The 15,596-nt window shown below is 39.5% G+C and overlaps 1 protein-coding gene across 2 annotated transcripts in view; it reads right to left on the bottom strand.

The window, feature by feature from the left end:
- Positions 1–8,728, bottom strand: part of det1 (DET1 partner of COP1 E3 ubiquitin ligase) — a 29,830-nt gene extending 21,102 nt beyond the window's left edge. The window contains exons 1-4 of one of the 2 annotated variants that reach the window (XM_055934467.1): positions 8,449–8,474; positions 7,913–7,976; positions 4,415–5,205; positions 3,927–4,280 (exon numbers count right to left, since the gene is read on the bottom strand). In XM_055934467.1, coding sequence (XP_055790442.1) covers positions 3,927–4,280; positions 4,415–5,143 — 1,083 coding nt within the window. In that variant the 5' untranslated portion in view covers positions 5,144–5,205; positions 7,913–7,976; positions 8,449–8,474. Of the gene's footprint in view, positions 1–3,926; positions 4,281–4,414; positions 5,206–7,912; positions 7,977–8,448 lie in introns of both variants that reach the window. The other variant, XM_055934466.1, reaches the window with a different exon arrangement.
- Positions 8,729–15,596: the final 6,868 nt, after the last annotated feature.

The following is a 15,596-nucleotide window of genomic DNA, read 5'->3' as shown; positions in this document are numbered from 1 at the left end:
GCGTTATAATTCCTGTAATAACTTGAAAGGGGTTCCTTCGTTATTTTACCGTTCATGTCTTCCATAGAGAATGTCTTGATCTACTTCAAATAAGGTCTGTGTTTCGCGGAGGAGCAGACTGACAGGGGACCATGCAGACAGGCTCTGCTTTCTGCACTACAACCTAAAACTTCTTAACTGAGAATATTGAAGACCCATGAAAGCTGGTGGTTCGTTTTAACATATGTTCTCATGTTATTTGAGACTAAATTGATTTTATTTATGTATTATATTAAAATAAAGTGTTCATTGTTCATTTAGTATTGTTGCAATTGTCATTATTACAAAAATGTGTGTGTGTGTATGATATATATATATACACACCATTTTTTATTTTTTTTATTGGCCGATTAATCGGTATCGGCTTTTTTTGTCCTCCAATAATCGGTATCGGCATTGAAAAATCATAATCGGTCGACATCTACTGTCATGCCCTGGCCTTAGTATTCTTTGTTTTCTTAATTATTTTAGTTAGGTCAGGGTGTGACATGGGGAATGTATGTGTTTTTTGTAGTGTCTAGGGTGGTTGTAAAGTTTAGGGGGTTTATTAGAGTAGTTGGGTTTATGTTTAGTATAGAAGTCTAGTTGTGTCTATGGTTGAGTGTAGGTATCTAGGAAAGTCTATGGTTGCCTGAATTGGGTCTCAATTAGAGACAGCTGGTTATTGTTGTCTCTGATTGGGAGCCATATTTAAGGCAACCATAGGCTTTAGCTGTTTGTGGGGAATTGTCTATGTTGAACGTAAGTAGCTTGTGTGTGCACTTTCGTTTGTAGCTTCACGGTTGTTTGTTGTTTTTGTATAGTTTGTATAAGTGTTTCATTTCGTGTTCATCTTCAAAATAAAGAGAAGATGTATTTTGCACACACTGCGCCTTGGTCCACATTCTATAAAGAAGACAATCGTGACATCTACACTATATATACACACTCACTAGACTATATATACACAACCACGAGACTATATATACACACAATATATACTCACTAGACAATATATACACATTATATATACACACTCACTAGACAATATATACACATACTAACTAGACTATATATACACACTATATATACACTCACTAGACTATATACACACACTCACTAGACTATATATACACACACACACTCACTAGACTATATATACACACTCACTAGACTATATATAGACACACTCACTAGACTATATATACACACTATATATACACACTGACTAGACTATATATACACACACACTCACTAGACTATACATACACACTATATATACACACTCACAAAATTATATATACACATTCACTAGACTATATATACACACTATATATACACTCACTAGACAATATATACACACTCACTAGACTATATATACACACACTCACTAGACTATATATACACACTATATATACACACTGACTAGACTATATATACACACACACTCACTAGACTATACATACACACTATATACACACACTCACTAAATTATATATACACATTCACTAGACTATATATACACACTATATATACACTCACTAGACTATATATACACACTCACTAGACTATACATACACACTCACTAGACTATACATACACACTATATACACACACTCACTAGACTATACATACACACTCACTAGACTATACATACACACTATATACACACACTCACTAAATTATATATACACATTCACTAGACTATATATACACACTATATATACACTCACTAGACTATATATATATATATATACTATACACACACCCACTAGACTATATATACACATACTAACTAGACTATATATACACACTCACTAGACTATAAATACACACTATATATACACTCACTAGACTATATACACACACTCACTAGACTATATATACACACACACTCACTAGAATATATATACACACTATATATACACACTCACTAGACTATACATACACACTATATATACACACACTCACTAAATTATATATACACATTCACTAGACTATATATACACACTATATATACACTCACTAGACTATACATACACACTATATATACACTCACTAGACTATATACACACACTCACTAGACTATATATACACACACACTCACTAGAATATATATACACACTATATATACACACTCACTAGACTATACATACACACTATATATACACACACTCACTAAATTATATATACACATTCACTAGACTATACATACACACTATATATACACACTCACTAGACTATATACACACACTCACTAGACTATACATACACACTCACTAGACTATATATACACACTATACACACTCACTAGACTATACATACACATTCACTAGACTATATATACACACTATACATACACACTCACTAGACTATACATACACACTCACTAGACTATATATACACACTATATATATATACACTCACTAGACTATATATACACACTCACTATATATACAAACACTCACTAGACTATATAAACACACACTCACTAGACTATATATACACACTCACTAGACTATAAATACACACTCACTAGACTATATATACACACTCACTAGACTAAATATACACACTCACTAGACTATATATACACACTCACTAGACTATACATACACGCCATATATACAGTCACTAGACTATATATATATATTTTTTTATTTATTTATCCGTTATTTTACCAGGTAAGTTGACTGAGAACACGTTCTCATTTGCAGCAACGACCTGAAGAATAGTTACAGGGGAGAGGAGGGGAATGAATGAGCCAATTGTAAACTGGGGATTATTAGGTGACCGTGATGGTTGAGGGCCAGATTGGGAATTTAGCCAGGACACCGGGGTTAACACCCCTACTCTTACGACAAGTGCCATGGGATCTTTAATGACCTCAGAGAGTCAGGACACCCTTTTAACGTCCCATCCGAAAGACGGCACCCTACACAGAGTAGTGTCCCCAATCACTGCCCTGGGGCATTGGGATCTTTGTTTAGACCAGAGGAAAGAGTGCCTCCTACTGGCCCTCCAACTCCACTTCCAGCAGCATCTGACTATATATACACACTCACTAGACTATATATACACACTCACTAGACTATATATACACACTCACTAGACTATATATACACTCACTATATATACACATTCACTAGACTATATATATACACACTCACTAGACTATACATACACACTATATACACACTCACTAGACTATATATACACACTATATCCATACTCACTAGACTATACATACACACTATTTACACACACACCATGAACACACTCACTAGACTATATATACACACACACACCATGAACACACTCACTCACACACTACATTGACATAACACAAACGCATACCAATAACACACACAGTACACACACTACACTCATAATTTGCTGCTGCTCTGCTGTTCTATATTTTACTCTCATCTATCCTGATGCCTAGTCACTTTACCCTGCCTTTATGTACATATCTACCTCAAATACCTTGTACCTCAGCTTATTAATATGGTACTGGTACTTCCTGTATATAGCTCCATTCTTGTGTTTTTATTTGACTCTTCTTGTGTTAATTTTTTCCCCTCTGAATTGTTGGGAAGGACTCGTAAGCAAGCCTTTCACAGTAAAGCCTAAACCAGTTGTATTCGGCATGTGACAAATAACCTTTAATTTGGTTACTAATCAACAGTCCCCTTATATAGGATATAGAATAACTAATTCAATAAATTGCAGTGTATTTCCAGATAGAGGAAACAGTGTAAAGCCCTACCATTATACAGGGGGGACAGGCCCCCCTGCCTAGCTCTGTTATCCCCTGCCTAGCTCTGTTATCCCCTGCCTAGCTCTGTTATCCCCGCCGAAAATAATTTGGTTGCAAATTACCACTAGAGATCCTTAATTAGGTGTACCTGGGAGGGGTCAGTGACTCGCAGGGTGACCACATCCTCGCTGGTGTATTTAATGAAGAGGTGGTGCTCATCCAGCAGCTGCATCTTCCACATCCTCAGCTGTCTCAGCTGGTCAAAGAACTGGAAGAAGCGTCGCTTGGCAGTGGCGCTGCCGTCCTTCTCAGCCCGTCTCCACAGGTAGACTAGTAGTCTGTGCTTCAGGGAGTTGATGGTCTTCTCCTTGTAGAGGCGGGAGAAGCCTGGCTGGCCCTCGGCCTGGGCCTCAGTGTACACCGCAGACAGAGTCAGGAGGTCGTCCTCGTAGCAGAACCGACCGATGGTCCGCACATCCAGAAACAACCCCTCTGATGTCACCTACAGGATGACATTAGAACTATAAAAACATTCATTTAATTACATAAAAACATTCAATCAAGATGGTTTAACGTTATAATCTCACTACCAGGTAAGCATAGGGTACAGAAGATGAGGCAGGCTGATATATACACCTGAAAGACATGGATTGTCTGCTGCTGAACAGAAAGAACAGCCAGTATGTTACGGTAGAGGTAGAGTCCCTGGTTGTGCGAGAGGATGATCTTGTCGCACTTGAAGGACCTGGTGTCACAAAGCCGGCCAGTGTGCAGGTCAATGACGTGTAGTGAGTAGTCCTCCAGAGGAGAGCGGGGGTTGGGAGTCACAGACTCGTTGTTGCGGTACACCTCAAAGAAGTGTGGAGAGGGCTCCTCTGGCACATACACCGCTGAGCCCACGATCACATATCGACAGTCATCAGTGAACAGGCTGCACTCTCGGTTCAGGTGCTCTCCATTGGAAGCCACGTTAGTGACGTGCAGGAGGGAAAAGAAGCGCTCAAAGAGGCGACCACGGATGTTGAGGGAGCGCTGGTCATTGCCGTTGGCCAGGGTCTCCCCATCCTGCCCCAGCAGCAGATCCTCCGCTGCATGGCAGCCCTGGTACTCATAGATCTCCAGGGAGGTCTGGTCAGAGGAGAAGGCTATGAAGCAGCGTCCATCTGGGGAGAACTTGCGTAGGAAGCAAGGAGGCTTCTCTACATTTACCACAGTGAAGTTTGGGAAAAGGTTCTGGTGGAAGCAGCGCCCGCGGTACCAGTGGGCTGCAGCCCGGCCAGAGAAGATCCGCCGCCGCTCCAGTCGATGGACCACATTCTGGTTCTGGATGCGCCTGGGTTTCAGAGTCGGAGAATCATCTTCCATTGTTTGATTGTTGTCAACTTCCACCAACTGGTAGCTACATCACAAATCTCTCTATATGGCAACTAGTTAAAAAGGTAATACAAAACAATTAAATCAATACACAATTAATTTGAAAGTGCAACAGCTTGTGAGCATTGTCATATCACACAGGTCATGTCTAACTCAAATTATTTACATCAGGGGTGTATTCACTAGGATCCAATCGGAACCATCGGAAGCAAACAGAAGCAAAGGAAAACGAAAAATGGAGGAACCTACCCCAATCTGTCCAATAGAATAGGTTTCCATTGCAAATCATCATGTTTTGGTGCAAAATGTTTTGCAATAGTGTCCGACTAATGAATACACCCCTGGGCTGCCCTTAGTTCGATTTAACGCTACATTTCGTGACAGTTTGTAGTACTGAATGACACATTTCCCCCAAACGGCGTGCACCATTTTTCAACAGTCTTTGAAGTACATTTGCTCCCATTTGGTGGATGTGGCAAGGTGTGATCATTTGAAATTTCTAAACTCCTGGTCATTCTGTATAGTACTGTTTCTGTTTAATTAAACTTTGAATATTGTTCTGTCGTACTGATCGCACCCCAGGTGTAATGTTGTTCACTAGCTACAGATTGCATGCCTGAAAATGTGATTTAACCAAAGATTTGTGGTGTCCTTTATTGGTTGTTACAGGAAAGCCCCATACAAACCACCGCCATAGATTTTTTTAACTAACCTGTTCTTGGTGATACTTCATTCTCGATTCGTTGAAAAAAGTATCTTAGAAATGTCAGTTTCCAATTGCAGATGGTTCTACAAAAACCATAGAAAACTCAGAAAGATATTAAATCCATGTTTTTTATTGTGTGAGATATGTCTCTTGTATGTGTGTAGATATTTGTTTTGGTCGCATTGTGACACGCACACATTTACTACACATGGCTGTGACGCATAGAAAACGACTACACCCTAGTTCCTGCAAAGATGCTGGGAAATGCTAGATGTGCAGCAGCTAAGATGGCGAGGAACCTCCTTGCACGGCACAAAACATGGATTTAATATCTTTGAGTTATCGCTGTTTTTTTAAAGCTATAGCGGCTGTTTATAATAATATTTTGGTGGGTGCTTACCTTTATCCAACTACACATGTACAAGTGTGTATTATACACGTGTGAATTGGAAATGTGTTTTTGCATATCCCAACTCTCCTTGAGACACCCTAGGAGTGGGGTCACAGCCAGGGTCTGCCATTATGAATGGCGACTTTGGAGGGCGACTTGAATGAATGGCGACTTTAAGGCCTTGCTCAAGGACACATCGACAAATGTATCACATTGTCAGTGAGGAGATTCGAACTAGGAACCTTTCGGTTACTGGCACAACATTCTAACGCGCTAGGCTACCTGCCACCCAGTAATAGTCACCAAAATTATTTGGTTATATCACATTATCTAGCGTACAATCTGTAGCTAGTCATTCACTAGCCCATTCATAGACGCTAACTATACTAAACAAATTTATAAACGCAACATGTTGGTCTCATGTTTCATGAGCTGGAATAAAAGATCCCAGAAATGTTCCATACGCACAAAAAGCTTATTTCTCTCAAATGTTGTGCGCAAATTTGTTTACATCCCTGTTAGTGAGCATTTCTGCTTTGCCAAGATAATCCATCCACCTGACAGGTGTGGCAAATCAAGAAGCTGATTAAACGGCATGATCATTACACAGGTGCACCTTGTGCTGGGGGCAATAAAAGGCCACTCTAAAATGTGCAGTTTTGTCACAACACAATGCCTCAGGTTGAGGGAGTGTGCAAATTGCATGCTGACTGTATGAATGTCCACCAGAGCAATTGCTAGAGAATTGAATGTTAATTTCTCTACCATAAGCCAGCAACATCTTTTTAGAGAATTTGTCAGTACCTCCTACTGGACTAAAAACCACAGACCACATGTAACCATGCCTGCCCAAGACCTCCACATCCAGCTTCTTTACCTGCGGGATTGTCTGATACCAGCCACCCAGACAGCTGATGAAACTGAGGAGTATTTCTGTCTGTAATAAAGCCCTTTTGTGGCCTGGCTCCAATGTGTGTGGGCCTATGTCCTCCCAGGCCCACCCACTGGGGAGCCAGGTCATGTTAAATCCAGAGATTAGGGCCTAATTTATTTATTTAAATGTAATGATTTTCTAATTAACTGTAAGTCAGTAAAATCATAGAGTTAGTGCCTATTGATGAAGGCATATATCTTCTTCTTGCGCTAAATGTTAACACACATTGCTTGCGGTGCGGTTTTGGAAACATAAGGAACGTATCTATCATATTAACGATAAATAATTTTTTTAAAGTAAAAAAAAAAAAAGGTTAAATTACTACAAACCTTTAATAAAGGCTTTATAGGTTAAGTGTTCCTACACTGCCATATCTCCATGTTACGGCGTTTGTTAACGGAAGACTGCCGGAAGAGAGGTAACCACCTGTGCTAATTAGCTATCTAGCGTGCTATATTGGCCCACTCCACTTATCATGACCTTTGTCAAATAAGGCGCGTCGTCGTCTGATTTTATAGTAAGCCTTGAGCACATGTATGCCGTGTTCAAAGCAACTTGAGAATAAGGAAAACTACGAGGTCAAAATCATGAAGACAGTGATCTTCAGGTTGGAAAGTCGAGTTGGTTGACCGTTTAAAACGATTATCCCAGTCGGAGTTCGTTTTTTTCCGAGTTCCCAGTTGTGTTGAACGCGTCAGTAGAAGGTGTGTATTTCATGCCGAACCCTACCTTGAGATGACGTAGGCACATTTTCGTGACTCTACATCACGATTTCAATGGTAGAGTTGAACCACTAGGGGTAAAAAGAACTAGATTTACTCATAAAATACCAAAATATATAACTTTTCCAAAACAAACTGTCAAAATAATGACCAGAATTTACGTGTTTCACTATAACCAAACTTGAAACATCTCGTGTTCGATTGAAAACGTTTTGAAATGCATAGTTATAAATATAATGAATAGAACGGACGAATCATTTATTTGAATGGGTAAACCCGTTCAATTCATTCTATTTCTATGCATTTAATCCTGCCCGTTAGGCGAAATCGAGATAGATACAGTAACTGTTTTAAACTGGGCCCTTTTCTCCTTACATACAAACGAACGTTAACTAAACAGTCAGAACTAGCTTGCTTGTGTTCCATATTTTATGCCACGGCACAAGCTTCCCGAATCACTACCTAAACATTATTTCATTTGAAGCAAGTCATAGGCCGTTACAGAGCCAGCAGAATTCATTTTCTAACAATAACGTTACTCACCTGTTGCTTGCTGTGCATTTGTCAAGCCAGTAACGTTATGCTATCTAGCTACAAAATCGATCAGATTATCAAATGCGGGAATAACGTTTGTTAGTTACAGTCTTGGGGCAGGCAATAAAATGCGATTATGTGGCAAGCTTGGAACATTTGTTCTGAACATGAATCGTGTTTTCTCAACACTGTTTCACGTTGTTAGCATTAGATAGATAGCTAGATAACAAGCTAAGAGAGAGCCATAAGCAGCAAGAGATGCATCCTCTACGGTGGAACTGTTCCTTAATCCTCACAGCGCCACGGCAAACTCAGGTTGAAAATAGTATCGCATCACGTAGACGCCACACTTGACCAAAGGGGAGACTCAAAGGAAACTGACCTACACAACGACTAATCAAAATCCAAAACGTACTTTAACCTTAACCAAACCCTTAACCCTGATCCTAACCTAATGTTTACCAATTCTGAAATTAAATATTGGTTTGCAGGTCAGGAGTGTCTGTATTAAAAATACGAACTGGTAGTAGGCCTGTAGCTATTTAATGAAACAACCTCACTCACAGATTCCTGATTAATTTTGTTTAGGACTTTTCCTTGCCATGTGACCTGATCAATGACCTGATCAAAGTTTTTCTTGGTCTTGGTGCACTCCTGTCCATACTAGTATGCCTGCTCGCCTCCCTACCTCTGAGGAAGTACAGTTCCCGCTCAGCCCAGTCAAAACTGTTCGCTGCTCTGGTACCCCAATGGTGGAACAAACTCCCTCACGACGCCAGGTCAGCGGAGTCAATCACCACCTTCCGGAGACACCTGAAACCCCACCTCTTTAAGGAATAGCTAGGATAGGATAAAGTAATCCTTCTAACCCCCCCCCCCCCCCCCCCCCCCCCCCCGCCCCTTAAAAGATTTAGATGCACTATTATGAAGTGGTTGTTCCACTGGATATCATAAGGTGAATGCACCAATTTCTAAGTCGCTCTGGATAAGAGCGTCTGCTAAATGACTTAAATGTAAATGTAGTAGATCAAATCATCTGAACCCATTATAAAGTAGTGTATAGAGAGAAATTGAGCTTAATTATTAAATTTTCTACGAAGCCCAAAAATGCATCTTGTTCTTAAGACTCCAATATTGGACAGAAAAAGCAGAAGGAAGGACAACAAAAGAAAGCCCTCATGCTTGGCCTTGAGAACATGATAATGGACCTATGTGCAATTATCCATAACCCACGTGTCTCGAAAATTAAAACGTCGTTAATTTCCAGTAAGAGTGGGCGATGAACACAGAAAGATATTGCTAAAAACAGTGTCAAGAAAAATTAAATAGTCCACTTTTCAAAGTACTGCAGTTTTTACCATGTAATGCAATGTAGGCCTTCTGTGGTATTTTTTTGAATAGCCAATAATAATAGCTGGTGCTCTACTACTCAGAGGGGATGTGTGTAGCCCATCAATAACTTCTTCAGGGAGAGTATCCTCTCCCACACTTTTCTTTTGAGTTTTTGTTTATCAACTCATTCATTTCTAATATCCCACACCCCTTTCACCTCAGCTTTTAGCAGCTGTTTGCAAAGTATGATTTGGGTTGAGAAAAGGACATGGCAGAAGGGGTATTCAAACACTCTTGGGCTACTCTGAAGGAATACAGGGATAGAGCATACATATGTAGGATCTTAATTTGAGCCAGTTTGCTACAGCAGGAAAATTATCCTGCAACAAAAGGAAATGTGAATTATTATGAGGATTATAATTGATGGCCATTTTTGTAGGGGTTGATGCGTTTGTCGTTAGAGCAAATCAAGGCTGAAATTGGAAATTACAAACTTTATAAGCCTTTTTAAAACTCAAATACACTACGAGTTTGCATTTCCTGCTGAGCAGAAATATTCCTATCAAAAAAAGACTGATCAAATTAAGATCCCACATCTGTAGATCCATTTGCTTCCTTCATACACTTCACAGACACATGCAGGCTGTAATTCTGTGAGCAGACTGGGATAAGGACGAGAGACCTCAAGGGACCATTTCAGAGACTTATGTTTACCAGCTAATGGAAAATAATCACATATAAAATAAATGTAGACCTGTAGAAGCATATAGGAGTCTAGTACTTTTGAAGGAAAATTACATGTGTTGACAGTTAATAATTGTAAATTTCTTGTGTCAATTATTCCATCTAAATAACATATTTGCAAAATTCCTCTTGAAGCTGAAATAGCAGTTTGAAAAGGTTGCTCTTCGTACAAAGAACAGGCAGACATGCATTGTTTTACCATTTTTGTATGCCTATGTCACTAAAAGGTTGTATTTGACATTTTGGAAAAGCTTTTAACTTTACAAGGCACAGTAAATCTCCCCGGCATTATAGAATGCTTTCTGCGTAACTCTACCCACCTGAACTTTTCAAGTCTTTGTGAATTTCTGCTTTTCAGAGAAGTTACAGCGTCCTCATATGTTAATTTCAATGCATCAATTTTCAGTAGTTTAACATGCAAAGAAATTAAGTAAAATAGAATGTTACAAACTACATCAGTTACTTGGCATGCACACAGACAATCAGTTCCAATAGTGCAACTCTCTATTAATTTCATATAGGAGAGCATTACTTGGTTTTCAAAGGAAACACATTTTGTTGGATGGCTGTCATTATTGGATGATCATTAATCATTTGGAATGGAATGGAAAGCCTGCAGAATTTTCTTATTTGGTGTCAGGATAGTTGATGGTATTAATTGTTACATACTATTATCTACTTACAGTAGTTACAGTATTTGATTATTTGGAATACAGTCATAAAATATTTATAATGAAATGGAATTCCAAATGTAATTTGTATGTGGTCACATGTCCATGACATTTTAATATTCCTGAATTTCATTTCACCTACTTACAAAAGTACTTTCAGAACCTGCAGCTTCAATTTAACATTTTGTGTTTGATTGATTCTTGAATAAAACTGCATCACAGGACATATTTATATTTCTGAATGTTTTTCAGAACCCCATTTCCCGGCTGAACATAGTGTTTAGCCCCCCAAGCTCCATCCCTGTTCTCGTATAATGAGGAACCCTACCGCTCAACATTCCACATTTTCAATTTTCTTCAAGTATGGCATGATTTTAAAGGCTGGTTTTCCACAGAAATCTCTCAATGATGAATTAATAATGTATTCAAAGTAAAGAGGAAGAGAAGGAGCACAGCCATATAGGATGTAGTCATGCCTTACTTGTTGGCACATTTATATGTGTGTTTGTGATTAGTATCATGTGTGTGCTCGTATGATTCATGCTATAATTAAGCAATTTGGCCCGATGTGGTGTGGTATATGGCCAATATACCACGGCTAAGGGCTGTTTTTAAGCATGACGCAATGCAGAGTGCCTGGATACAGCCCTTAGCTGTGGTATATTGGCCATATACCACAAACCCGGAGGTGCCATATTGCTATTGTAAACTGTTTACCAATGTAATTAGAACAGTAAAAATAACTGTTTTGTCATACCCGTGGTATATGATCTGATATACTCCGACTTTCAACCAATCAGCATTCAGGGCTCGAACCAACCCGTTTGTCACACCCTGGCCTTAGTATTCTTTGTTTTCTTAATTATTTTTAGTTAGGTCAGGGTGTGACATGGGGAATGTATGTGTTTTTTGTAGTGTCTAGGGTGGTTGTAAGGTTTAGGGGGTTTATTAGAGTAGTTGGGTTTATGTTTAGTATAGAAGTCTAGCTGTGTCTATGGTTGAGTGTAGGTATCTAGGAAAGTCTATGGTTGCCTGAATTGGGTCTCAATTAGAGACAGCTGGTTATTGTTGTCTAGGTATCTAGGAAAGTAAGTAGCTTGTGTGTGCACTTTCGTTTGTAGCTTCACGGTTGTTTGTTGTTTTTGTATAGTTTGTATAAGTGTTTCGTTTCGTGTTCATCTTCAAAATAAAGAGAAGATGTATTTTGCACACGCTGCGCCTTGGTCCACATTCTCTAAAGAAGACGATCGTGACACCGTTTATAATCTCAAACATGAAACTCTTTAGAGTGCTATTATATCCAGTTAGAAGACTTTCCTGTTTGTCTTTATAGTTATATTTCTATCATTGATTTTCACTTTTACATCTTCCTATTATTAAGCTTTTAAGAAGCACATGAGGACTGTTTGCAGTGAAGAACACAACAGGCGAATGCCAATACTTTTCTAGCAAGCCTTGGAGTTCAGGTCAGCTGGGGATGGATGAGAAGTTGGGGAAGGAAATTAGCCCTAAAAGGAGGCAGTGAGAGGTCAAGCAATAGTGCCTGGCTCTGGCTGAGCTACCCTCTTACCTCTCCTGGAAAGCTAAGCGGGCCTCAGTGAGGGACGTAACCGTTGCGCATGTCCGTGCCGCAACTTCCCCGTCGATGTAGAGAGTGAGAGTGGCAATTTTTGCCCTTTCTGAATACGGCTGAGAGAAGAGTGATGGGCACTTTTCTGTTACTACTTCTCTGCTGAGTGTAGGCTTGAAGAAGCATTAGTGCCACTGGAACTTGTCCGTCTATTGCACACTTCCACTCTGACCCCAGCAAGAGTTTGATGTGACTATCCTGATTGTTTGCACTCTTTCCCTTTTTCTTTAAAAGTCCTCCTGTCTAAAAGTCTAGCAGTAGGCCCTGCTTTGCCAGAAAAATGATCCCTTGTTTGTAAGTATTAACCTGAGTCGAGGTCATTATCTGATGAGTGCAGTTACCTGGAAAAGAGACACCTTGTGTCAGGTGTTCAGGGCTTCTTGGTGGGTCAGGGGTATGGTTGAACAGATGCTCCGTCTCACTGAACACAATGAATTACTTATAGGCCGCTTAGGCAAACAAGGAATTATTCTGCGCAGCTTTGCATAACACTGATATGGACATCTGCTAGTGCAACTTTTGAACTTGGCTGCTCTTTAGCGATAGGTAACCAAACTCTTATCAGTTGTGCTGTAGTGCTGTACAGCTGATTAAAACCATTAGATGAAGACTAACCCCCTTTGAATAAAAACAACATCCCAACAACCCCAAATTGACCCCCATGGCTTACTAAACCTTGTTAAATGGATATTATCCCTGGCGTGAAGACATTTCTATATTAAAAGCATATTGTTGTTGTCAAACATGTTGTATCCTCATAACAGGAGCCCTGAAACCACACAGCACTCTGTTCCTGAAGTATTGGTTGTTGTATTTCATTATGTAAGAGGCATACACATTCCACTCAGAATGATATGACCTTGTATCTGTAAGGGAAAACCACAAACACTAGTGTCTAATGGTCTATTGACTAGATAGAAAACACTACACTCAGGAGAAAAACATGTGCTATCTAGAACATTAAAGACTTCTTTGGCTGTCCCCATAGGAGAACCCTTTGAAGAACCATTTTTTTGTTCCAGGTAGATTTTCTTTTGATTCCGTGTAGAACCCTTTCCACAGAGGGTTCTACATGGAACCCAAAAGCGATCTACCTCAAACCAAAAAGGGTTCTACCTGGAACCAATGGGGACAGGCGAAAAAAAACATTTAAAACTTTTTTGTTAGAGTGTACAGACACTTACAGACAGAGGTATTTTTCCAGTATCCCTATATACAGCTAACTGCCCTGATACTTAAAGATGTAATTGTTCGGTAGCTCTGTAAAATGGCCCAGCCTTGTGAATCACACACAATAGAGCCATTGTGAGGTTTCAGTGGGGCCTCAAATACATGTCAGAATAAAAAACGGTCTTTACTTGCATTTCAAAGGAAGCATTTGTCAGGATACAGTATGCACACACACCTCCATGAATAAACACCATCACATGCACGTACACGTGCACGCGCACACACACACACACACACACACACACATGGAGACACACACAGAGACACAAATAGAATGAATCAAGCATTTCAATCATTTTTGAGTCTGGGAAAAGAGCACAATAGTTCTCAGCACAATGGGGTAGCACATTTGTGTCTGAAAATACACCTGTTGTACAATTTTTTTCTTCAAAATCATGGACAGGTACAATGGCAGATTCTGCTTTTGCAGCTGTCATCTGCTAAGTTGGTCAAATCCACATAAAGTCAAATCTAACAACATTTTTCAATTTCTTTGTTGAGCATAGACAGCAATTTAGTCCCACTTATTATTGCAGTGAAGGAGATGGTGCTGACTGGGAGAGGCTCTTTTTAAGAAGGATTCTGACTAAAAAAATACATATAAAATGTATTGGGGGGGATGGGAGGGTTGTTGTTGGTGATCAAAATACAAGGCATTCAAATAGCAAATGACATGCTAGGTTATAGCATTGTTAAAAGTGCCTAGTTGCTTCTCTCGGGTAGCATTTGTATTGAATGTATAGACAATGGCTATGTTGTATTTTCTGCTAATTGAATCTCTGAGTAGAACAGCATCTGGTGTCATGGACATCAGAATAGTCATGAGTATTGAGATTCATGGTAGAAACCTCAAATACAACAGATAATACATACAAATCCGTGTATATCCTATTTCCCTCTGTTGCTATAATAGGGGCTAGATTTTCTCTGTCTGTTCTTTAGATCTGTTTATAGTACACGTAGAAACCATTCCCGAACAGAATGTGGCCGCATATGCTTATTTGGTTTATGTAGTTGACTTTTTTCACCTGTAGGTTATTTTTTGCACGATATTATCGTCAAATGTATTTGGAGCCTATCATCTCATTCTGAAATACATCCTCTATAGGACTTTTGTTATGAAAGGGGGATTTTTATGTCTTTCCTCCATTCGTTGACGTCACGCTCGTGAAATTGACAGGCCACCTAGGGAAGAGTCGGGATTTAAAGAGATACGTCCGTCGCATAAACTGGAGGTTGTGTTACTGCACATGGCACAAAGATGCTCTGTCAATACATTCGGTTCCAGTTCCAGTTCCATCGGCGGCGCGGACAACATCTGCCAGGTATACCTTAGGTCTTTCTCTGATCGACTCTTGTTATTTTATGTTGGTTGAATTTATAAAATAATGAATGAGGTACGGATGTGAAGAAACAAAAGTATGTAAGGAGGGTAGTGTCTTCTATTGCCTATATATCATGTTTAGCAAACAACAAGCGTGCGCCGATTTTGATTGACAAAGAAAAAAAGAAGCATTGCCACTATTAAAAGCTTGGCATCGAGAAGGCTT

Source organism: Salvelinus fontinalis, chromosome 9 (assembly GCF_029448725.1).
Source record: "Salvelinus fontinalis isolate EN_2023a chromosome 9, ASM2944872v1, whole genome shotgun sequence".
Classification (NCBI taxonomy): domain Eukaryota; kingdom Metazoa; phylum Chordata; class Actinopteri; order Salmoniformes; family Salmonidae; genus Salvelinus; species Salvelinus fontinalis.
The sequence above is the reverse complement of the archived record's forward strand: the minus strand, read 5'-3'. Positions and strand labels throughout refer to the sequence as shown.